Raw genomic sequence first — 26,264 nt, 5'->3', positions numbered from 1 at the left:
GGGGGGGGGACTACTGCTGGGGTACTACTAGGGGCACTGCGGGGGTGATACTAGGGGCACTGTTGGGGGTACTACTAGGGGCACTGATGGGGGCACTAATGGGGGTACTACTAGGGGCACTGATGGGGTACAACTAGGAGCACTGTTGGGGGTACTAATGGGGGTACTACCAGGGGCACTGATGGGGGTACTACTAGGGCCACTGATGGGGGTACTACTAGGGGCACTGCTGGGTGGTCTACTAGGAGCACTGCTGGGGGGACTACTAGGGGCACTGCTGGGGGTACTACTGGGGGCACTGCATAGAGGGGGTTTACTACTAGGGCTACTGTTAGGGGGGACTGCTACTGGGGGCACTGCTGGGGCAGACTGCTACTAGGGGCACTGCTGTGTGGACTACATAGGGGGGATTACTGCTGGGGGCACTGCTGGGGGGGGCTACTACTAGGGGCACTGCTACTGTAGGCACTGCACTGGTGGGACCACTACTGGGGGCACTGCATAGGGAGGGCTGCTACTGGGGGGATTACTACTGGGGCACTGCTGGGGGGGAGACTACTACTGGGAGCACTGCATAGGGAGGGTTACTACTGGGGTCACTATATAAGGGGCACTGCATAGGTGGGGGACTACTACTGGGGGCACTGTATAAGGAGCACTACTGAGGGCACTTTATAAGGGGCAATATATTGGGGGCACTGCATGGGGGGACCACTACTGGGGGCGCTGCATAGGGTGGCCACTACTGGGGGCACTGTATAAGGGCTTGTGTAGCTATCAAGGGTGGGGGCAGAGGGGGGGGGCGTAAGGCTAAAGAAATGCCTAGGGTGCCAAGAAACCTTGCACCGGCCCTGGGAGCGGTACTGGTGCTCTATTTGCAACTACAGTTAAAAAAAAAAAAATCTTGTTTCATAAACCAGCCATCTCCCTTGCAAAACGCCCCTGTTTCTAACAGCCCCCTCCTCCTCCTACCCTTTGACCAGTGTAATTTTGTTTTATTATTTCCGTTCGTCATAGAGACTAACTCGTACTTGGGAGAAGTCTGGAGAGGAGATACATGTAACCAACAGCGGCTCCTGACCTTTTACCTGAGGGGGGCTGCCGCTGCTGCTGGCTTGGGTCCCAACGCCTGGTCAATGAATCTGACAGACGTCGGGACCGAGGCATGCGCATGAGTGACGGTGGCGCCGCACATGCTTAACACCAGCTTCTCGGGGCTGCATTGTTTGCAGCCCCGAGAAACCCTGTAGGGCTGCCCAAAAGGCAGAGCAGCGGCTTCAACTGGAAGCCGCTCTCTGCTGATCGCAGCCCAGACTGGCAGTCCCAGGGGGAGGAGACACCTTCCCCTGGCTGCCTGTCTTCAGTGTAACTGGCAGGTTGCGCTTCCAATGGGAAGCCACCTCCAGTCACAGTGAAGCCAGTGCAGTCACGGACTGCACTGGCTTTCTGAAGTGGAGGATTTTACTGGGGGAGCTGCAGCCTCGCAGCCCCTAGGTAAGAACCGCCACTGCAAGTGACCACTCTGGGGGCGGGTTCAGACTCTCATTTCATTAGCCCTCCCTACGTTGCAGAAAAATGCAGCGAATCACAGATACGTGGGGAGAGTGCATGGCTAAAATGACATTGAATTGCATCATATTGGCCACACCTCCTCCCTACAGATCTGCAGGTGTTTTTTTCCCTATCTTGCACAATTTACTAGGAAGTGGGGGTGAGGGAGATCCACCCACTCATCCAGTGGTCTGGAGGACTACTTGAAAAATCGTGAGTCTCAAGGACCTTTCAGGAAAGTATGAGGTGGAACTGTGCATGAAAAATATGGATAGGTTCATGGAATTTGTTAGACCTCCTAACTGTCCCGCATTAAGAGGGACAGTCCCGTTTTTCTGAGACTGTCCCGCTGTCCCACCCGCGGGCCACAGTGTCCCGCGGTGGGGGGAAGTTTGGGGAAGCGTACACTGCTGCTCTGCATAGCAGAGCAGCGGGTATGCAGAGTGAGAATATATGCTGTGCGCATGCACAACATTTATTCACGTTACGGGGGGAAGCCCGGGGCAGGCACACCCCATTAGTGATGTAAACGGGCGTGTCATCAGACCACACCCCCTTTACAATCAGGCCCCACCCCCTTCTCGGCGCGTGGAGGTCCCGACGCTGGGACTCCAAATGTTGGGAGGTATGGGTACAGATCCTCTGTAACGCAGCACACATGTCCTGTAATGCAACACACATACAAGTTAATGGAGCACACATCATCTGTAAATCAGCACACTTCCTTGGGCACACAGATACTCATGTAGCCATCAGTGTTCCTGGAGAATGGCAGCCATTTTCTTGTAGCACACATCCTCCTTATTCTTCTCCTCAGTGTTTCCTCCATTGTGGGCGGAGATTGATTATGTCATTATTGTTTTGGGTACACCCAGTCCAGCCTCAGGAGATTGCTAGAATTTTTAGTAGTGATGGCCATCAGTGGCTTAACATCCGTGATAACCATCAATGGTACAAAAAAAGCATATATGGTGAACCATTGATGGTTTGCACCAGTCGATGGCCACCAATTTTTAGTAGTGAAGGCCATTAGTGGCTTCACATCCGTGATAACCATCAATGTTACAAAAAAAACATATATGGTGAACCATCGATGGTTTGCACCAGTCGATGGCCACCACTGCTAGGTGCACGGCGGGCCAATAAAAAATGGAGGCAAGGCTTAGTGGGCCACCGGATGGCAGAGTTGAGCTCAACTCCAATTCGGGAAAAGTAAAAAAAAACCTTCATGTTCCACTTTGCCATCGATGGCGGAGAACCATTGGCCATATGTAGTAAACTATCGATGTTTGTTAACTATTGATGGTCGAAGGTCAATCCTAATCTTTAGGGTGTCAGGGAGATTACTGCTATTTCAGATAGTGTCCCTGACATTCAGGGAGAGTGGGCAAGTTAAGCATGTAGTTAGAACACCACAGCTACTGCGAAACACAGTGAGTACACGGGGCCTGATTCAGACCTGCTCTCAAGCGCTGAGCGCTCGCAAGCGGGTCGATGGTGCCCTAGTGTGCATGCGCACGACGGAGGGAGCTCCATCGTGTGCATGCGCGAGACCCGAATAACGACGGGGTAGTCGTCGTTATGGGTCTCGCACCAAAGGGGGCGTGCTGTCGATGGTGAGTGACAGCACGCCCCCTTTGGTGGGGCGTGCTGGGGGCGTGGCTGCCAGATGGAGGCGTTCCCATGGGAACGCCTACCGTCTGGGTCCGGCCCCACTGACATCACTAGTGATGTCAGTGGGAGTGATTTTGGCTCTGATAGAGCCAAAATCACTCCAGGGCTTGCGGTCACCGAGACCATACCGCAGGGTCTCGTCGCAAGCCTGATGGTCGCGATGGTCTTGACCATCGCGACCATCATCATGGACGCTCGCATAAGCTGTGGGTGGTAACCCACAGCTATGCGAGCGTCCAAAAGGCCGGAAGGAAAAAAAAAAACACGCCCTGATTCAGAGCGGGCGCTCGTTCAGAGCGTCCGGCTCTGAATCAGGTCCACAGTCTTATGGTTGATATACAACATATAAACTTAATATAAATTTCCTTACATTAATGGATTAGTGACAACAAAACTGCAACTAACTTATTACAATTATTACTGTGGGTCTCTTGATTATATTTTTGTTTACCACTCATTTTTCCCAACCTTTGCTTAAACTATCTGCCTCATTCACTTTCACTTGAATTGTATGTCCAAATTATGCTAATTCCCATGACATATATTACTCATACATACGATCTGAGTGATAGCGATGCTGTGTCGCAGGAAGATGCAGGCTGTCCCAGCGAGACTCTGCAGTGCCGCAAAGCTCTGCAGTGGCCGTGGCCAGCTGTCCACAATATCTGCACCCAGGTCAGAGGGTGAAAGATGTACGAGCTGCAATTGGGAGTGTTTCCCATCCTGATGAGAGAGAAAGCAGAGGAGACTCACTACATGACTGTTACTGATGTGATAATCCTGCCTCTTATTTCTGCAACCCAACTATGGGTGGTCTAGATAAGACCCTCTAGTCCAGGGGTGGGGAACCTTTTTTCTGCCGAGGGCCATTTTGATATAGATAACATTATTTGTGGCCCTGGTGCAGGCCACTCCCCCTCCGTCACAGGCCATAATCGCCGGTGATTACAGCAATGCCCGGTACGGGCAGCAGTGTGAACGTCTGAAGCATCCTAAGGACGATCCGGGCGGCACTGCTGCATAGATTTTGGCTGCAGGGTGCTATTCTGGGCACTCTGTTAGCCAAATGAAGCTAGCAGAAAAAAGCTCTGAGGGCCAGACCAAATGATTCCAGGGGCCTTTAACGGCCCCCGGGCCTGAGGTTCCCCATCCCTGCTCTAGTCACTTTAATGCAATGAGCAATTTTCCTTTTCTTTGAGAGAACGTGGAAAGTAAAGGGGAGGATAATAAAAATGGCGTCATTCTTTCATGCTTGGCTTTAGGGGAAAAGAAATCCTATGGGATTTTTAAATCAGAAAAAGTCAGTCTGGACGTACTGTAACACAGAGGTAGGTGACCTGTGGCACTCCAGCTTCTGCGTGAGCTACACATCCCAGCATGCCCTTCCACAGATTAAGCATGCCCTAATAACAAAACTGTGTTAGAGCATGCTGGGATGTGTAGTTCCACAGCAGCTGGAGTGCCACACGTTGCTTACCTTTGCCCTTACAGATGAACTGCATGGTCAGTGTATTCTCTTTAGCAAGAAGGATCACAAATAATCTCTCACTGCTGTTCACAGTTGTGCAGGATATCTGTTTCCATGTTATTAGGTTAGTTATTATAGCAGTTTTTTTTTCTTTTGCAAAGTAGCAAATTAGTTGCAATAATATACAGTATTTAAAATTGATGCCTTACACTTATTAATCTGTCTGTACTAATGCATTTCTTAGTACAGGGGGCCTCATTTAAAGTAGGAAGCAATGTACATTGTACACCTTATGAACCTGATGCAGAGGTGTACGCTACTTTCCCCTTGTTTACTAGCCTGCGCCAAAATGTGCAAGCCCTGAGACACCCACTTTCACTGCCCGTGGACTCTTCAACAACACAGGTGGTTCTGAACACCCCACCATCGGCCCTATGGGTAGCACAGAGGATTCAGAGCATTCAGACCCGCTCGCAAGCGCTGAGCACTCGCAACCGGTTCGATGTCGGGGGGTGGTTTCACAAAGGAACGCCTGCTGTTTTGTGGGCGGCCACACTGACATCAGCATTGATGTCAGTGGGGAGCTTCCTGCTCGATCAGAGCAGGAAGCTCCCTGGGGCTTGCGGTTGCCGAGACCCAACCTTAGGGTCTCGTCGCAAGCCCCGATGGTCGCGATGGTCTTGACCATCGCGACCATCAACCTGGTTGGTCGCTAAAGTTGTGGGTGGTAACCCACAGCTTAGCTAGCGACCAGGAGGCCGCACTTCAAAACCCAAGTGGCCGCCCTCATTCAGAGCGACCGCTCGTATTTTGCGAGCGCCTCTGAATGAGGGCCAGAGGGCCGATGTTAGCCCAGTGCGCATGCGCATGACGGAGGCGGCTCCGTTGTGCGAATACGCGAGACCCGGATAGCGACGGGTGGGCGTGCCGGGGGCGTGGCTGGCCAGACGGAGGCGTTCCCATGGGAACGCCTACCGTCTGGGGCCGGTCCCACTGACATCACAAGTGATGTCAGTGGGAGTGCTTTCGGGTCTGATAGAGCCAAAAGCACTCCAGGGCTTGCGGCAGCGAGACCCTACCACAAGAGTCTCGTCGCAAGCCCGAAGGTCGCGAAGGTCTTGACCATCGCGACCATCTTTTTGGCCGCTCGCTATAGCTGTGGGTGGTCACCCACAGCTATGCGAGTGGCCAGGAGGCCGCTGTAAAATTCAGAGGGACGGCCCTGATTCAGAGCGAGCGCTCTGTCAGAGCATCCGGCTTTGAATCAGGGCCAGAGTCTTCTCGGAACTCCATCTTAACATGGCCTCTGTGGCTGCGGCCCTGCATCTGAGATTGCAGCCGCTTTCACTGACACCCCTGTAGCACTCCCATGAGACGGCCTATTTTTGTGATCACTTCAGGTCACCTCCCATGAATACCCATGGCTTTCCCTTGCTATTTCTAATTCCAGAGGTCCCGTATGCGACAGCCCATATGTGTGTACACACAGGCTAATGCATGCTCCAAAGTGGCTTTCAGAATATTTAGCGCATGTGCAGTAGCAAATAATCGCTCAACTTTGCAAACATCGGCATTGTGTCCACCTCTGAATCAGGCCTTACATGTGCACAAATAAAATGCATTTGTATTACTTTAGAGTTGCATATACATTATTTGGGGGTCTATGTACTAAGTAGTGATAAGAGACAGAGGGCCTGATTCAGACCCGGTCGCAAGCGCTGAGCGCTTGCAACCGGGTCGATGGTGGCCCACAGCGCATGCGCACGGCGGAGCCGGCTCTGTCGTGCGCATGCGTGAGACCCAGCTAGCAACGGGCACTCCGTCACTCCGGGTCTCGCACCAAAGGGGACGAGCTGTCGATGTTGAGTGACAGCTCGCCCCGTTTGGTGGGCAGGCCGGGGGAAGGAGTCGGACAGATCACCATGTAAGTAAGGCTACATCCACACTGATGATTTTTGGGGTGAGCAGCACCATTGTAGTGTGAAAGAAAGTGAAAATATGTAAAGCTCCGATTTGCACTTGTACACATGGAAACATCTCAGGACGCACAGAGCCTTAGCAGCATCGCCACATACTGGGGGTGATTCATTGCTGCGTCTGCTTCTTTATGCTAATTCCGCAGCTGATTCTGATTATACTGAGACACCCACTTGTGCCAGTGCTAATCCGTCTTGGTGTATCTTTAGTTGCACCATCGGTGGCACTATCGGAGCTTGCACCAGCCTTATGGCAGGTGCAATTATTCCGTCTAAACATGGCGTCCTGTGTCAGCACTACTGCGTCTTTAGATGATAGATGCTATCAGCGACACACCCGCGTCTGGCTAGCCATCCCCCTGTTACCTCCCAGGAATGCCCTCTGAAATCCACAGCTCTTGCGTCCAAATTTGTTCTACATCTCCTGGTGGTAACCATCAGGACACATGCACAATGTGACTCGGACGCAGTACTTACAGTATAACATCGGGCAACTGCGTGCATATTGGCATTGCGTGCAGTTAGTGTACACCTCTGAATCAGGCCATTTCCCATTTTTTCTGCGCATGTGCAGTAGGGAGATTGCCAGGAAAATGGCTGCCGCGCCATTTCACTGTTGACCTGTGCATGTGCAGTAGACTCTGGCACAGTACTACAGTCTACTAGTGCCCTGAGTCTACTGCTGCTCTCAGTGCGCTGGCGGCCACCGGGTAGAGAGGTGGGCGCCCGACAAATGTATTAAACATGCAGGATTTTTCTCAAATGCTCCATTGGAAGTTGTGCCTGCATCGTTTACCAGGCTCCTACACACGAACATAATAAAAAACACTATTGCTGCCAAATATTTCTATTAAAATGCATGCAATCCCTATGGGAAGATTGTAACCTTCCCAAAATACATACAAAAAACCCATACAAAACATCCATGTGGAAGTAGCCTTACACAGAAGTGTCTCAGGGCCGTTGAGTTGCATGAATATTGACCGTACACTTAGAAACAGGTCCAACACTTTTTAGCCTTGAGTTGCATCAAGACTCCCTTACTGCGTAAGCTTGGTTCCAGAAAATGAGCAGTGTGAAAACATGCAAGTTATGCTCCGCAAATGGGCGCAGATTCAACTCGCCAACAGGCCCTCGGTCTGGGAAAGTCAGTTCAATACGATTCAGTTAGTGAGAGAACTATTTGTGATCAATCAGTGCTATAGAGTAGCATAAAATTGCTCCACTACGTCCAACATTAACATTATATCCACCTTTGAATCAGGCCCTTAGTTACTAGATTAGGTTTGTTTTGCCTTTACTAATTGCTGCTTTCAATCTAGTGACTATCTCAATGGAATCTCACTGGCTCATGTACATCACAGGCTTTTACATTTGTCCCCATATCTTCCAGTATGACCCATTTCACTGAATGTGTAACTATTTACAGTTGTTTTCCTATACCCAACAATTTTATAGATAGCAATTTTTTAGAAAATGTATTCAGTACATAAGGGTCTATGGGCGGAATGTAGTAAGCATTGCATCTGCGATACGGTACATCCCCCCTGTATTCGGGTACATACCCCGGTTCATTACCGTGGTATGTACCAAGAATATCACAAAGGACAGCTCTCCCGATAAGAGCTGTCCTTTGCAATGGCTCCAGACAGAGGGACTTCCAGGTTTAACATCTGCGCAGAAGGCCGTGGGGGGTGATGGGAGGCATCCGATCAGATCCCTCCCAGGGGGGTGCATCCAGATTAGAAGTCCATAGGCCTCTATTGGATAACGCCACCATAGGGGAATGCTGTAAAACCCTCAAAACAGCATTTTCGGGGGGTTTTACCGCATTTTCACCTTTAGTACATCCCGCCTTATGTACTAAGGGCCTGATTCAGAGCCGGACACTATTTGCGGACGCTCGTTCAGAAAAAGGGGCCGGATATTTAAATTAAGCGCTCGCTCTTTGCGGTCTGTTGACGCCTCTATGTCTGAACGAGCGAACGAAACATGCGCTCGCTATTTTGAAAAAACGCCCCCTGGCCGCTCGCATCATACGTCATCTCCGCTATTTATTAGATTAATCGAGTACATCGAATGGCGTATGAACTGCTCACTATTCTTGTGGTAGCATTTTCCTACCGCAATCATGCGAGCAGTTCAGGCTAAAAGACAACCAAGTGACGTGGTCGATGACGCTGCTTTGTTAATTATGCACACCCTTAAAACACCTGTTTTGACCGTTTGGCACGCCTGCGTTCGGATCTCCACTCCCCATTTTCAAGCACCTTCCCCTGTTAGCACCCACAAACGCCTCATCCTGTCACTCAAATTAGCAGGCATTCGCTATTTTGCGAGCACACGATTTCCAACCGCACTGACTGGTTCGCGCATGCGTATTACAACCCATACGGATGCGCAGATGTGCGAACATCGCTCGGAACGAACGAGCGGCCGCTTACGAGTGGCTCTGAATCAGGCCCTAAGTCTCGGAGAGAGATAAAGTGGACGGAGATAAAGTACCAACCAATCAACTCTTAACTGTCATTCTTCAAACACAGCCTGTAAAGTGACAGTTAGGAGCTGATTGGTTGGTACTTTATCACTTTTTCTCCCTCCAAGGCTCAGTACATAGACCCCATAATTGGAAAATAAAGTAGTAGACAATTGTGTATTGGGTTAAATGGCACATTAGGGGTCTATTCAACATCCCTTAATTTCTACCAAAGTGGGTGAAAATTAAGTTTCCACCTACTTTTGTAAAAATTAAGGATCTGGGCTATTCATTAAGCATGTAACACAGGAGATATCACTGATATCTCCTGCTTCCAATTCTCCCCCGATATTTTCCATAATCCCCATACTTTAGTATGGAGATGTAGAAATGATGTAATTCCGAAAAAGTGAACTTGTGAGAGATACTGCACGCCACTCTGAGATGGCGTACAGCACCTGATACCTTTCACAAGCTGACATTTTTGGGACAGACTATGGCGATAGGGCAGGGGGGGTATGGTATGTGCAGGTGGTTACACAGACCGGGGGGGGGGTGCAGGCAGACAGGCACCTGCTTAGGGAAGGTGGTTACAGTCACGGCGGGGCAGGTGGGGGGGGGGGGGCAGACACAGTGCGAGGAAAATCCTTACAGATGCCTCAGCTGCATGGGGAAAAGTATCACAATTCTGAGGAGCTGACTGCTCAAAAAGAGCGTCTTTTCAAAAGTGATACTTTTGTTAAAGGAATGACGAATGCCTACAAATATTTTTTTTAAACTTGCAGCGAGTTTAAAACATATTTATCACTAGTGATAATTATGTTACGATGAATACGATAAATGGCCATTAACCATGTTTAGGTTACCGGGCCATTCATTATGGATATAGATATAGATAGACAGTAAAAGGTCGACAATATCTAGATAGACACCAGATGTTAGACAGTCAATAGGTCGACTGGGACAAAAGGTGGACACACAAAAGGTCAACATGTAAGAAGGCCAACGGGTACATATGGTCGACAAACTCCATCTTCAGATGGCGCATTTTCTCGCAGCCCCGCTCCTTCCAATTGGAAAAGGAGTGCCGAGGATGCGTAGAGGGGTCTGAGAGGTTCCCTCCACCGCCTCCACACTGACCCCCTGGCATGACCTCAGGTCATGCTTGCGCAGAAGCCGGCCATGGGGATAGGTAAGTAATGCAGCTACTTCTACTAAAGTATCTCCCGCGGCGAGGTGAATACGGCCCTCAATGATGAATAGGCCCCCATATGAGTAGAATGTAAAGAAAATAAATCCTGTCATAGTTGATAGCTCGTGTATCTGCGATGCTACATTTACTGACGAAGTGGTCATTGCAGTTGTGTATGAGCATGTATTGTAGATACATAGACACAGCACACAACTCCAATAACAATGATGGGTTCTTACGAGGATTACATAATGAGAAAAATATCTCCGATATCTGCTGCGAACCCTCCATTTCCGCCAGCAGCCGCAACCCCCATAGATTTCTATGGGGGATGCGATGCTGTCATATATACCAAGTTCCGGAATGCGCAATTTTCGCAGCTTACACCATCTGAAGCTGACGTAAGCCCATGTAGCCTATGGGCTACATATCACAAAACTCTCCGGTAGAGGGTAGAATCCTCCCCGGCAATGGCCGCCATGCATATGTGGTCAGTAGACCGCGCATGGGCTGGATCTCTGGCACAGCAGTGAAGAGACCGATGACGCGGTCACTTCACTCTCAGCACATCGCAGGGACGGAGCCCCTTTCCCTGCATGTGCTTTATCATACATACTGGTGCTATGGTCGCATCGTGCAATGCCATCATGGGTGGTAATATCCCGCCTAGATCGCATTGTAAATGCGATTATTAATAAATGGGCCCCTGTATCACAATGTCTCTTACTTTACGATTTTACTACCACCTGTCTTGCTGTGTCATGATCTGTGTATTAGAAATCCTCATAGAATTTCCGTCGGTCCATACAAGCATGCATGATACTGTTGACAAACTTGCCAGTCTAAATGGACCTTGCTTTCATCTACACCTGCAGTTATACAGAACACTTCTTAATTTGCTCTATATGCCCTTTATCAGACATGTCTGACCACCCCACCCTCCTCCCATTCACATGCTCTGTCCCGGATCCCATCCACGCTCCCCTTGCACTCCCTCATACCTTGCTTATTTTCTTCCGCTGAGTTTTAGTGCAGTTTCCCATCTCTCATCTGTGATTTCGTTGGTTTCATTCTCTGCTCTAGTTGTTGTCACTTGTGACTGTGTTTCACGCCATGGATGCATATATATCTATAAGTATTTATATATACGTGCCTGTGTGTAAAATGTAGGAAGTCTATAGATATATATGGATGCCGACTTGTACCTATGTGTGTTGTTATCCAAATGTCCCAGAGTAGGATAATACATGTGTGTGGATATATCAGGCTGTGTATTTCTGTCTCTGATCAGTTATGAGGGGGATAAACCTGCTGCCAGGGATTAAAGGTTTCAATGAGAGAGAGAGCCCTGCGAGAGGACAGTAGGATACAAAGAGAGAAAGATTGAGATGGAATGACACAAAAGAAAGGAATAGTGGGCAGGATACATCACGGAACGCAATTTTGCTTAGAGTACGCAGATCAGCCGATGGTGTGTACTGAGCATGCATATGCACCGCTATGCCTGTGCGCAGGTCAGTATTGCGATCGCACTGCGATCACGTATGCACGCAGAAGAAAGAGGGCGGGATGTACTAAGTGCAGAAATGCGGTAAAACCCCCGAAAATACAGTTTTCAGGGGTTTTACTGCATTTCTCATATGAACTAAGCATCAGAATACAATACATTTCGGTGCTTCAGCCCATGGCCGTAGTTAGGGTAGTGCGACCGATGCCATGGCACAGGGCACCGAAGGGCAGGGGGCGCTGTTTGGGCCTGTCAAATTTCTGTTTATTATCATTCTCACTTGTAGCTTCCTCTTATTTCATCCCCAGCATCTCCTGGCCTCCCCTATATCTTCCCTGGCCCTTCCCCATGAGGCCATGGCCCTTTTTTGGATGCATAATGTGCCTTTGAAAAATGAGGGGGGCGCCAATGCTCTTTCTGGCACAGGGCACCAAAAAGTCTAGTTACGGCTCTGCTTCAGCCTGGTGGGTAACGCCATCTTTAGATGGTGTTACCCAGTAGAAGCCTATGGGTTTCTTTTTAGAACGCCCCCTGAGAGGGATCCAATTGGATCCAGCTCCCCCCGAGGCGCGTGCGTCCATCATAAACCCAGAAGTCCCTCTATCGCAAAGGACAGCTAAGACGGGAGAGTCCTTTGAGATTTTCTGGGTACATACCGGCGATATTATAGCCAGTATGTACCCGATATTCGGCGTTATGTACAGCATTGTGCATGAAGTGCTTAGTACATCCCACACAGAAATAGAAGTGGTTAAAAACATAGGGGGCGGGATGTACTAAGGTTGATTTGACTATTCCGCCAGTCACCACAACCATACTAATCGCATATGTACTAACATATGCGATTAGTATCGCAAAGGACAGCTCTTGCGATAAGAGACACCCTTTGCGAAGCAGCCAACGCCGGTTGAGGGGGGTCTCCGTGGGACCCCATCCCCTCCAAGCCCCGCAAAAACATCCTGCTGGTGACCTGTGCATGAAGTCCAAGGGCTCCTCCTCCTCCCTGCACCTGGAAGATTAGAAGGAGGAGGAGGTGGAGGACCCAACAGGAGCACAGCCGGCGACCATTGAGAGTCAGGTGAGTGGGGGCCATTGCTGGGCGACGGCGGGGCAGCAGCGAAGCGTCGGGTGCAGGATGCGGTAAGAATCTCATAGGTTTCTATAGGGTAACGCCAGGTTTTTCTGACATTACTCTCCGCACCAATAATAGGGTGGCCGGGGCTTAATACATATGGGAAATGCAGTAAAACCCCCGGTTTTTACCGCATTTTTCCTTTAGTACATCCCGCCCAGGGGGAGATGTATAAAACTTTCTACATAAAAGGGAGCCACAGATTAGCAGGGAGTCCAGAATAGAGGAAGTTCAGAGTCTTCAGACAGGTAATAAGAAAATAGAAGCCTAATAGTGATAAGAGAAGTGCTGCCATAGGATGAAAGATGCACATATAAGCACAAAACGATTCATGGACACCATTTTGTGTTGATTGTGTAGAACAATGTGTGTGAGAGAAGATGAGGAGGTCACTGTGTGTGAAAGACTGGCAGGCTGTAACAGGATGACAAATCCTGCATAACACAACGGGCAGTCATAGAGACAGCATCAAAAACCTCAGTGATTTCTGAGGGAATTAAAGAAATATTTCTATTTTCTAATCTACTAATCCTTTGCAATCTAATCCGATCTAAAACACTGTGTGAGGGGGGAAACTGGGGAGGGGGATAACGGGGACAGAAACCACTGGCTCTATGATTGTGGGAGAGGGCAGTGTGTGAGCGGAGGGAGCATGGTGCAAAGTGCCACAGAAACAGCCTAAAAGTCTATTTACTAACCATATAGGAAATGATTTTACCAGCTCTTTACTGAAAACATAATTATATTATATGTCATATATTTATTTACATAAACTGAATAATGTCACTTAGATTATTTCATTACAGGGAAGGGATTAGTGAAAATACAAAACACCAATGATAAGGATAAATATACAGTAATTCAATTGAGTTTATGGCAAAAAAAGTATATATAGTTTACGCTATGTCTTCCATTGTATGCAATGATTCAATATTCATTTAAGAACCACATATGTAATGTTGGTGGTTAGCTGCGATTTTTACCTGTTTTTAGGTGGTTAGTCCGATTCTAATCAGTTATTCATACAGTGCCTACACACTATACAATGGTCGTTCCAATCCATCGCAAACAATATATTTTGTATAGTGTGTACCCATCTTAAGGACAGTATGTACTAAGAATCACATCCGCGATGCCGTACATCCCTCTTATCATGTACATACCGTATAAGCCGAGTTTTTCAGCACATTTTTTGTGCTGAAAAAGTACCCCCTCGGCTTATACTCGAGTGAAGTGTAGCGCTGACCGGACGGAGTTCGGTCAGCGCTACACAGCACAAACACACAGCCGCCGGAGCCGGCAGCTGTGTGTTTGCTGTGATCAGCAGCCGCTGAGAGTCTGTCAGACTCTCATCGGCTGCTGCTGCTCCCACTGCGGGAGCCATCTTCCGGCTCCCGCAGTGGGTAATGGGAGAGACATCATGAGTAATGACATCTCTCCCATGCAAAGCGGCCGGAGGAGCTGTTAGCGGCGGGACCAGGAGCGGGAGTTTCAGGTAAGTGATTTTTTTAAAATTTTTATTCTTATTACATCTCTCTCTACTGGGGGGGGGGGGGAGACTACTGGGGGCACTACCAGGGGGCGATTACTACAGGGGGCACTACCAGGGGGCGATTACTGCAGGGGGCACTAAAAGGGGGGATTTCCACTGGGGGAACTACCAGGGGGGGATTACTACAGGGGGCACTACCAGGGGGGATTACTACAGGGGGCGATTGCTACAGGGGGCACTAAAAGGGGGGATTACCACTGGGGGAACTACCAGGGGGCACTACCAGGGGGGGATTACTACAGGGGGCACTAAAAGGGGGATTACCACTGGGGGTACTACCAGGGGGGAGATTACTACTGGGGGCACTAAAAGGGGGGGATTACCACTGGGGGCACTACCAGGGGGGGATTACTACTGGAGGCACTGAAAGGGGGGATTACCACTGGGGGGCACTACCAGGAGAGATTACTACTGGGGGCACAACCAGGGGGAATGAATACTGGGGGCACTACCAGCTGCTGCCATTTCCCACCCTAGGCTTAAACTCGAGTCAATAAGTTTTCCCAGTTTTTTGTGGTAAAAGTAGGTACCTCGGCTTATATTCGGGTCGACTTATACTCGAGTATATACGGTACTCGGGTTAATTGCCTTGGTATGTACTTAGAAATACAATTTAAATTGCAAAGGACAGCTCTCCCAATAAGAGCTTTCCTTTGTGATAGCCTCGGATATAGGGACTTCAGGGTTTAACTCCCAGAAGTCCCTCTGTCGCCCTTCTGCGCATGGGGAGGTGAGAGGGATCTAATTGGATCCCTCTCAGGGGTCGTCCCGATAAGAAGCACATAGGCTTTGAATAACGCCACCTGAAGATGGAGCTACCTACTGGGATTAAGCACCTTAATGGGCTTAGTATATATGGGAAATGCAGCATTTTTGGGGCGTTTATTGCATTTATCAGTTTAGTACATCCCGCCCTAAGTCTTTTATGTGTGGGAGGAAACTGTAACACCTACAGGAACTTCACAGAAACACAGGGAGAACATGCATCCACACACAGAGACGGCTCTGTGTCACTGTGCTGTCTGTTGAACACAATGAATGTTGCAAAAAGTTTTTAGAAAACAGAGATACAACACAATGCTAACACAAACCATAGTTTACCACAGTTTGTTTGTCTGTACGTCTATGCATTCGGACACCCCTGCACTGATTGAGATGAAACCAATGCGAGTTTAATACCCAGCGGCGGTGTGTTTGTTATAGCAGCCAATGAGAGTCAGACAGACTCTCATTGGCTGCTGCACCCAGGGCCAGAGCCGGGCTGGAGCTCACTCATGAGCTCCGCCTTCCGGCTCCCGCAGTGGGTAAAGGGAGAGACGTCATGACGTCTCTCCCATAGTGCCGAGCGAGACTGGAGGAGTGGACGGCGGCGGGCGCAGGAATTCAGGTAAGTATAATGTGTGTCTGTGTTTTATGTGTAAGGGGCTCTACTGCATAGGGGGCACTACAGGAGGCACTGAATAAGGAGCACTACAACAGAGGGCATTGCATACTACTGAGGACATTGCATAAAGGTACACTACAACAGTGGGCATTCCATGAGGGGCACTACTACTAGGGGCATTGCATAAGGGGCACTACTACTGGGAGCATTAAGGTGCATTTGGAATGGAAAGGAATGTTCCCAGAGTGACGAGAAACAGTGGTTTGTCATATTAACATGCCCCATTTTTCAGTGACCACACCCCTTGTGGCATGCGGTCACAACCACTTTTTCGGCACCCACATATAGTGGGAGGGCTCCATTTTTCATCTTGCTCTGGGCTCCAAATACCATAGAGATTAGCCTGAACTTACAGACAGGCGCTTACCAGGGACTTTATTTATGTATAGATGTCTTCCACCTAAGGCGATTTGCCTTCACCTTGGACATCACATGATTACCGGTACACACTTAAAAGATTTAATGAAAGACGGAACGATCACTGGCCCTCATTCAGAGCCGCTCGCAATTAGCGCTCGCTCGTTCAGAAAAAGGGGGTGGCTATTCAAATGAACAGTACGCTCTTTGCAGTCTGTTGCCGCCTCCATGTCTGAATTGAGCAAGCAAAACATACGCTCGTTTATTTGATAAAAACGCCCCCTGGCCGCTCGCATCATACGTCATGTCCGCTATTTATTAGATTAATCGAGTACATCGAACAGCGTATGAACTGCTCGCTATTCTTGTGGTTGGTTTTTTCAACTGCTATTTTGCGAGCAGTTCTGAGTTAAAAAAAACCAAGTGACGTGGTCAATGACGCTGCTGTAATAATTATGCACTCCCTTAAAACGCCCGTTTTGACCTTTAAGCACGCCTGCGTTCTGATCTCCACTCCCCGTTTTCAAGCACCTTCCCCTGTTACCACCCACATACGCCTCATTCTGTCACTCAAAATAGAAGGCCCTCGCTATATAGCGAACAAACGATTTTCGGCCGCACTGACTGGTTTGCGCATGCGTACTAAAAACCGTACGCATGCGCAGATGTGCGAACATCGCTCGGAACGAGCGTACTGCCGCTTACGAATGGCTCTGAATGAGGGCCACTGTTCTGTCCTTCATTAATATGTACAGCCTCACATGCGATATCGTGTGATTAGATGTGCAGCACGGGCAATCATATATTGCATGAGACCGCGGGAGCGCGGAAATTGGACATACACACTGCACGATATGTCCGATTTGTCGCTCCGATTTGGCCAAATCGGGCCGATATCGTTCAGGTGTGTACCCAGCCTTAGAAAACATTGTTCCCTGGCAGATGTTTTCTGTATTTCCTATGCCTCATATTAGCTGCAGAAGTAGCCCTGCCTATAGTTACACTAGAAATCAGCAAAATTGCGTCATACGAATAGCATTTGCAGTGGAAAAGGCCACCCACAGAGATGTGAAGATCCGGAAATCCAATCTGTTTTCTGCATCACCAATATGTAACTAAACACGTGAGTTACACAAACAATGCTGTTACTTCAGTTACATTGCTTCTTTTAAATAAATAATGAAATGTCCAATTTGTTCAGTCAGATGGGCCTCTGTGGCTACGTTTATCAGGTCAAACCACCAGCAGCATGTTTGTACTGTTATATCGTGAACACGTCGGTGGGTGTGTACCCTGATCGGTGCATCTGCTGGTGTGTATGGGCAACCTGCCAATTGCCCGTACACATGCTGCAGGGACCCGGTGGTGAGTGACAGCTCAATTGGGTGCCCGTCCAGTTGTGACATCAGGCACGACACATCAGGATGACGATTGGTAAATGTATATGCACTTATCAATCCTCAGATAGGCTGACCTAGTGTGTACCCAGTTTTAGTGGCCACAAGGTGCCAGCTTTCTAATTGTCCTGATGGCATATCACAGAGGATTGAAGAGTCCCCATAATGCACTGTGGGTGGTTGGCTTTATAAAACCAGTTACACCATGACTTATAGTAGTATTTGTGTATTTTTAAAGCAGTTTTTTTTTTTTTTTTAGTTATTTTAACTACATTGGGAACAATATATTTTTTTTAATTTTTCATGTGTTGTGATAGCATTACAAAATCCACTAATACACATTAAATTAACACCAGGTATATGAGGCTAGAGGAATGTGTTTATATTGTACTGTATGTATTGACAACTGTACAGTATTAATAATTTTTCTCTATTTTGGATGTATTGTATATATTATGGTATTCTGGTGGGTTATTGTTGGCAAGAGGCTACTCATACCTCAGAACTGTGATTCTGGAGAGCATAACCTGAAATAGTGTCGCTTAAAATGAGTAATGAGTATGTTCTAAAAAATGTCTTCTGCAATATTTCTGGCCCTGGATATATGTTTCAAAATCTTGCAACTTTATGCTTTGTAAAAGGTTTCAAGGAGAGCATCAGAATTGTACATAGGATCACTACAGTGTTATGTATTGATAGTCTTGTTAGCATTGTGTGAAGATCTGCTGCAATACCAATTACAGACGTAATCAGTATGAGTTACCTAATCCCGACAGCGGAAGCCTGGAAGGGGTGAAGATCCCGAAGCTAGAAAGGTAAGTATTAACTAACCTATTTTTACCCCCTAACCCTCCTTTAGGGGTGCCTAAACCTAACCCCCCCTTCCCCGCAGCCTAACCCTAAGTCTCTCGGGGGGGTGCCTAACCCTAACCCCCCCTTCCCCTAGCCTAACCCTAACCTCCCGGGGGGATGCCTAACCCTAAGTCCCCACCCGGGAGCCCCTAACCTAATTCCCCCACCCCCCGCGCGGCTGTCCGCGCCCGGCTTAACTTCGATCGGTAAGCCAGGTGTCAGGGTCCCGGCGTAGGTCTAATGAATGGCGTCGGCATTTCAACGCCTGTCATTTGTACCTTGCCATGATTAGACAGTCGGGAAGCCGGCGGTCGGGATTTCGTCCGTCGGATTCCCGACTGCTTCCCTTACAGACCACCGGTGGCAGTGCACAGTCAACACTAACCACTGCAACTTGTGAGGATTTGTCACCATATCATCCACATATGACAGATAGCAGTGCAGCAGACTGTGTGCATCTGTAAATATCAAGCACAGTTACAAACCTTTGGTATTTTTATATGTGTTATGGTGTCAAAAACATAGTATAATTACCGGCAGTCCAATAGAAGAAAAGTCCGTAAAAAGGTGCATGGCTGCACAGCGCAGAGAGTGCTGACCTGTCCCAGCCTATGTACACAGGGAGATGCTTATAGCTCAGGTGTAGTCTATCTACAAACAGTGGTAAACAGTGCATTGTTAGACAGGCCAAAGGTTCTCGTCCGAAAGCATCTAGTCCTGGATGTTTTGCTACAGTCCGACCTGGATCATCTAAACACTGGCCAGTCATTCAGGATATCTGTGTTATTTCCATCAAGTATTTCCCATACACATTGTATCACTGTGCAACCATCAGTGTGTGGAGATCATTTAAAGAAAGTGCACCGTTTTACGGGACTTTTCTTCTATTGGACTGCTGGTAATTATACTATGTTTTTGACACCAAGGGGTAAATTTATCAATGGTCGATTTGCAGGTTGTTTTGAAGAGTGATGTAGGTCTTCTCAAACCGACTCAAATCGAATGTTGCAAAACCAGTTATTTTGCCAGATTTACTATTATTCGATTTGTTTTTTGCGATTTGCAAAACAAATTCAATTTGAGTCAGTTTTGAGAGGTGATTTGCTGTTCGATTTGGCATATTCTTTGACAATTCGAACGGCAAATCACACTCCAAAACGAACTGCAAATCCCCGACAGCATAGAACTGCTTCATGCTTTCACTTTCCGCATGAGCAGTTCGTTCTCACACAGATACATACAGACATCAGTGAGATGTCTGCATGTATCTGACTGTAAAAAGTAAATAAAGAGTTAAAACTAAAATTTTTTTTACGTGAGGTCCCCCTCCAAAACAGAACCAGCCCCGGACTGTTCAAACCCAGGTCTGGTTGACTAAGTACAGGGAAAACAGTGTCTCCCTGTACTCAGTACAACCAGCACTGGACTATGGGAAGCAGGGCTGGTTCTGGAATTACAGGGAAAAATTTGCGTAGGGCCTCCCTATAGTTCACAGAACCAGCCCTGGACCCTTTCTAACGGGGGACTGATGCCACAGCCAGGGGAGCCCTATCACCAGGCCCCCCAGCCGCAGCATCAGCCCTGACCACTAGTCAGCCCCAGCCAGGGATCCCTGGGGAGTTGGAGCCCACTCCAATAAAGGGGTCTCCCTCTCCAGGGCACCCCTAGAATAGGCTGATAGCCCGGGGCTATCGTACATAAGCAATAACTATCCTAACAAGGATGATTATTCCTTCCTGAATGAAGCTAACTTGTAGGGCCTCATTTATCAACGAGTTTTATCATACGAAACGAATGTATGATAAATGGCGCTCCAACCAATCAGCTCCCAACTGTCATATTTCAAACAGATGACAGTTGGAAGCTAAATGGCTGGATTACCATTATCGTATGTAACCAGTTTTAACATTCGTTGTGTAATAAAAAAACTTGTTGATAAATGAGTCCCAATGTATAAATCAGAAATGACATAATGCTGTTGGATATTGTCCTATTCACATCATCTGAACAGAATTGTTCGCTTTGTGAAACTGAGAAACGAATAAAAAAAAAAACAAGTGCAGATCACCTAATTGACGTAAGTGCTGTACAGAATCTATGATCCTAAGCAGTCACTAGAGGCCACCAGTGACTCACAAACTGTATAGTGCTAAAAAAAACCTTTGGAATTTGCCACTTTATCTACCAGTTTCCCTAAGTGATTCCTCCCATGAGGTGACGTTAGAACCTCATCTCTGGTGACACATAGCTAACAGAGATGACTTTCTCACATCTTGGACCCAACATGTCTTATCCCTCTTCTTCCATTACTCTTGTTTCTGGGATAGAATAGAATTTTTTCTTCTTCTGCCCCTACTCCAAAATTATATTGTATTGATAAATGACAGCTAGTAGCTGATTGGTAGCTATGGGAAACTGCTTCATATGTCCATTTCTGTCTCCCAAGGCTCCCAAGTATTTATCTATATCATATATCAGGACCTGCGGGAGGCTCCCGACTTTTCAGGTAACCCCTTGCGCCCCCGGAAGAGTAGGCTCTTCTCCCGCATTCCGCCCACTTCCTAGTGAAGAGGGAAGAATGGAGAGAATATTCCCGGGGATTGGCAAGTCCGTGAGTAGTGGGAGGGACCTAATGACGCGTTTCTATGAGTTTTGCGTCATTTGGACCCGTCTCTATTTAATTGTGTCGTCATGACAATTTACTGTGAGGGGCGGGGCTTAATGGCGTGAACGTCTGTCCCCATCCCAACACCGCGTATCTGCTTCTCATCCCCGGGCAACTTAGAAGTCGGCAAGTATGATCTAAATATACAGAAGGTAAAAAGAATAACTCGGGGTTCACACTACTAATTATATCACAGATATCCCCTGCCACTAAATTAATATGGTGACATAATTAGACGTATGACCTTTTTTACTGGGGTATAACATTACTGGCATCATGATCAGAATCAGGAGGATCAAATATATGATCAAAAGCATGCACAAAAGTGCCAGGCGCAACTACCTAAAGGGCCTATTTATCAAAGAATATTTGTGGGGTTCCCAGAAATATATATAGTTCCTGTATAAACACGTTTCTTACCTTCAAGCTTTCAGGCAGCCCATGGTTGTTGTTGTATAATGAAGGCAAATATTCTTAGGGGCCCATTTAACAAAATATTTGCGGCTTATTTGGGGAGTAACCGCAAATATTTAGTATCACCCTCATCATGAAGGAGGGACCACAGCAGATCTCAGATACCTGCTGCGATCCCTCCATTCCCACAGGTTTCTATTTACTAACATCCAGAATGCATCGAATAGGCCCCCCGCAGCTAACGCCATCAATAGGCTACACATCGCAAAACGTACTGGGAGAGGGTTCCATAGGCACCTTGTCCTGGCAATGGCAGCCGTGCATGTGCAGTAGCCACAACAGCACCCGGGCACATCGCAGGGCAGGCTCTTTCAGTGCCCCTGCGGGTGCTCGATGATGCATTCCTATGTTATGATGGCATCTTGCAATGCGATCATGGGCGGTTATACCATGACTAGATTGCATTGCAAATGCAATCATAAGTAAATGGGCCCTTTACAAACATTTTACTAATTTCTAATGTTTTGTCTCTGCTGTGTTTACACAAATGTTTGAAAAGAGAGAATTGGGCAGAGAGGTGTAGAAGTTGCCCAAAACAACCAATCAGCTTTGAGGCAGCATTTAATAAGTACATTCTATAAAATGATAAGTAGAAGCTGTTTGATTGCTAGGAGCAACTTCTCCACTAATCCACTTCTCCACTCTTTTCACTGCTTAATACGTATTTCCTATAAATCACTTCCATACTACAGCCGCAAGTTAGGCCCAGTAGGCCTTTATAATTGAGAAACAGCTGACAGTGGGTGAGATGTACTAAGCATCGCAATGCAGTACATTCCACTACGTATTGGATACATACCATACACGTCTACTCTCCTGGAATGGACTGAAGGCTCCCGATCGGACAAATCTCCCGGCCGGCGCAATAAATCATGTCATCGTGGCCCGACCCCTGCTGTACAATGCCAGTTATCCCATCATTGTGAAGAGGGGGCGGGACCACAATGACACAGTCACGCCCCCAATGCTGCATAGTCTCTCTGCCATGCCCCTCTTATGCCACACCACGCCCCCCTTCCCCCCCCCCCCCCCCCACACACTATAGAAGGCTGGCTGCCCCTTTTCGATAGAATCTATCCCTCTCAGTGCAGGATGCAAAAAGAAGCCAGTAGGTTTTTATCGGGCAACGGCATCTTCAGATGGCGTTGCCCACCGGGTCAGAGCTTTGGAATGTATCGCATTCCGGAGCTTGGTACTAATGGAAAATATGGCCAAATTACAAAAACTGCAGTTTTTGTATTTGTGGCCGCATTTGTCTGTTAGCACATCTAGCCCAGTGTGAGAAATAGCTGACATTGCAAGTTCCACATGAACAATTTTACCCAGCCAGGCTTACAGCTACCAACTTGTATTGGACATATGAGTTAGCCCTTAACCCATTTACCTCACAATAAAGAGGTGCACAGTTCTTGCCATGTCTTCATTGCTGATCATTTTCAACCACAGGGTAAATAAGCACTGGATTGCAGCATTTTCTGCAGTAGTTGTAGATTACACTACACAGGTGAAATTTGTCAAAAGTACAATGGTGGAAAGCTGGCATAGTACAACCGGCTTTTATGCCACCAACTGGGGAACCATTTTTTCATTTACAAATTGATTTCGTACAAATCAAGTGTCATTGATGTTTGAGTGTGTATGTGCACAGCTTGGGTGGAGGATGTAAATGTGGGAAACCTCATAACCTCTCTTCAGATAAAGGCGCCTTTGTCACAGGAAACAGAATGGCAGAGTTTTGTGAAGCATTAGGCATTACTCAGCAATTGCATACGCTACATATCCACAATGGTCAAGATACGGTCAAAGAGGGTGCTTAAATATAATATGTATCAGCCAATCGGAAGGGCTATTTAGTGCTGCTTGTTTCACCGTCAAAACCAGGCTTCTGGAAAAAAAACCAAATGCCTACTAAAAAATGTATCTCTAAATGCATCCACATTTCTTTAAGGGCCTATTTAATTTATGATATTTTTACCACCCGATATTCATGTATAAATTGCTGACTTAAAAAGAGGCACTATTTATCACAGGAGATGTCGCAGAAGCTGAGCTATTGGAGCTAAGGCTCTCGTCAGACTTCCCCGCACTCGCCAGCTCTTCTTGTGTGCAGGTCGTGTGTGCGCAGGAATACTGCTGGGATAGAACACAACAGTGGAAACTTTTGCTGCTGCGATCATGTTTCAGCATTCACCAGGATAAGTATATGCTGATTGGAGGAGCTGTCCTGCCATGAATACATTACTAAGTAGCCCAGAAAAATGATTCCTTGTAATGACAATATGGAGTGATACTTTTTTGGGCCTCTTTGCCATCAATATGAACTTATATCTTATACAATGGCGGCTCCTACCTTATGGAGAGAGGAGGGCTGCCCAGCAGCTATTCATTTCAGACGGCATTGTCCATTGCGCAAGCGTGAATAATCTAATGGGTATACGTTTAGGAAGCCGGCGAACGGAATGCCGACCGACGGCTCCCAGACAATTTAGTCCCGATGAAGGACGAATGACAGGCGTCTAAATCTAGATGCCTGTCATTTTACCGACGCTGGGAGACCGGCGCCCGGCATCCCGATCGAGCGGATGCCGGGCGCCACAGTGGACAGCCGCGCGGTGGGGGAGGGTTAGGGTTAGGGCTCCCGGGGGGGACTTAGGGTTAGGCACCCCCCCCGGGAGGTTAGGGTTAGGCTAGGGGGATCGCAGGTTAGGGTTAGGTACCCCCCGGGGGACTTAGGTGTAGGCGGCGGGGAAGGGGGGGTTAGGTTTAGGCACTTAGGGGGGGGATTAGGGTTAGGCACGGGGGGGGGGGGTTAGGGTTAGGCACCCTAAAGGACGGTTAGGGGGGAAAAATAGGTTAATTTATACTTACCTAGGGACGATCAGGATTTCCTCCTCTGTCGGCCAGCCGCTGTCGGGATTTCAACCGCCGGCCAGGGGTCCAGTGGTAATTCATACCGATTCCATCACGCGCACAAAACTGGGCTTCTAGGGACTGCATCAGCTGCAGCCCCTAAAAGCCAGGTAGCATTGGCGTACTTAACGTGGGAGTGGCTTCCCATTGGAAGTGCTTTCTGCTAACGGCAGTCCAGACTGGCTTTCCCAGGGGGAGAAAACTCCTCCCTCTGGGACTGACAGTTCAGTGTGTAACTAGCAGAGAGTGCTTTCAATGGGAAGCCTGCCAGCTGCCAGTGCATGGACTATCAGACTGAGCACTATAGTGGATTTTATTGTGGGGCTACAGCCTTGCTGTCACAAAGGACATCACTTATCGGGAGAGCTGTCCTTTGAAATTTAGATAAATAACCCTGGTATGTACCTGAAAGAGGTGGGATGTACAGCTTTGCAGATTGGTACTAAATCCTGTATAAGCTGTTTCTCTCTCTCGATAGATAGATAGATAGATAGATAGAATGTGCCTAGATGATTTGGAAAATCCTGCATTTGCCACTAACAAGACTAACAGAAATCTATATAAGGATGCATTATAGTATGCGTACGCCATACAGACATAAGTATATTTACATCCTACTGTACAAATGGACTTCCGTCTAGCACTAGATAAGGCCCAAAGTGAGCTAGTGCTATCAAATAATTTTCCCTGTAATTTGACTGTTAATAAAACCATCTACGGGCTGGTGGCATCAAAATTGTAACAATGAAAGTACATGCTGAGTGTTTAAAAGCTCTCCTCCTACCTGTAAGCCGGTGTTGTTTTTAAGTCGCTCTCTAAGAAAGCGCAGCGCAGGTGTCTCAGGAATAGGGATTCTCTGTTCCTTGGCAGGCACTGTCTCTTCCCTTTCTGGCTGACTTTCTCCGCCATCGTCTCCTGCGGATCTGCCCCTGGACTTTGATTTCATGAGCTTTTTTCGGGAAACTTTCGCAATTGGCCTGCTAGCCCCAGTATCGTTATCGTTACTCTCATTAAGAGAGCGCTGCGTCTCTCTGAGGAAGAAAAACATACTTTGCTGTCTCTTTCTCCCAGGACTGGTTCTTCTCTCTCTCTCTTCCTTTTCATATATCAGAAATCAACAAAGGGCATTCAGACCACCCCCTACCAAACAATTGTGTTCTCTCCTGTTCAAGTATTTAATTTCAGAAGATGAAACCTTTCCATGTATTATGTATGTCACAGAGTAATTACCAGCTAGTCGGTAACATCCAGGGCTCTAGAGCTCCAGCCACTGTACACGTATACTAGTTTTATTATCAAACGGTGTTAAACATCTGAATCAACAGTTTGCATTATGCTGTTAAAAAGTAAATTGCAACGGTCTCTCGGATGGAATCCCCCAAGCCTGGCTTTTCATCATTATAGCATAATAAAGGTAATTAAAAGATCACGTGTCTCTTCAATTATGAACAAGTAACAAGCCTCAGCTTCTGACAAGGAACAGATAAGGAACATTAGCTGTGAAATCACCCAGTCTCCTGACCTGCTGTATGTTACTGTGAAACAAAAAGACCGAACTTAACTAAAATAATTGACTATAAACACAGTAATTGCAAACAGTAGGACAAACATTTGTTAATTTGTTGCAATCGTAGAAC

The 26,264-nt window shown here is 47.6% G+C and overlaps 1 protein-coding gene across 2 annotated transcripts in view; it reads right to left on the bottom strand.

Annotated features, from left to right (window-relative positions):
* CABP2 (calcium binding protein 2) overlaps positions 1-25,703 on the bottom strand; it is a 63,985-nt gene extending 38,282 nt beyond the window's left edge. Inside the window, exons 1-2 of one of the 2 annotated variants that reach the window (XM_088473549.1) lie at positions 11,339-11,596; positions 3,784-3,948 (exon numbers count right to left, since the gene is read on the bottom strand). In XM_088473549.1, the coding sequence (XP_088329675.1) occupies positions 3,784-3,948; positions 11,339-11,380 (207 nt within the window). In that variant the 5' untranslated portion in view covers positions 11,381-11,596. Of the gene's footprint in view, positions 1-3,783; positions 3,949-11,338; positions 11,597-25,411 lie in introns of those variants that run through there. The other variant, XM_088473548.1, reaches the window with a different exon arrangement.
* Positions 25,704-26,264: the final 561 nt, after the last annotated feature.

This window comes from Taudactylus pleione, unplaced genomic scaffold (assembly GCF_031769625.1).
Source record: "Taudactylus pleione unplaced genomic scaffold, aTauple2 ptg000136l, whole genome shotgun sequence".
In the NCBI taxonomy this organism is placed as follows: Eukaryota; Metazoa; Chordata; class Amphibia; order Anura; family Myobatrachidae; genus Taudactylus; species Taudactylus pleione.
The sequence above is the reverse complement of the archived record's forward strand: the minus strand, read 5'-3'. Positions and strand labels throughout refer to the sequence as shown.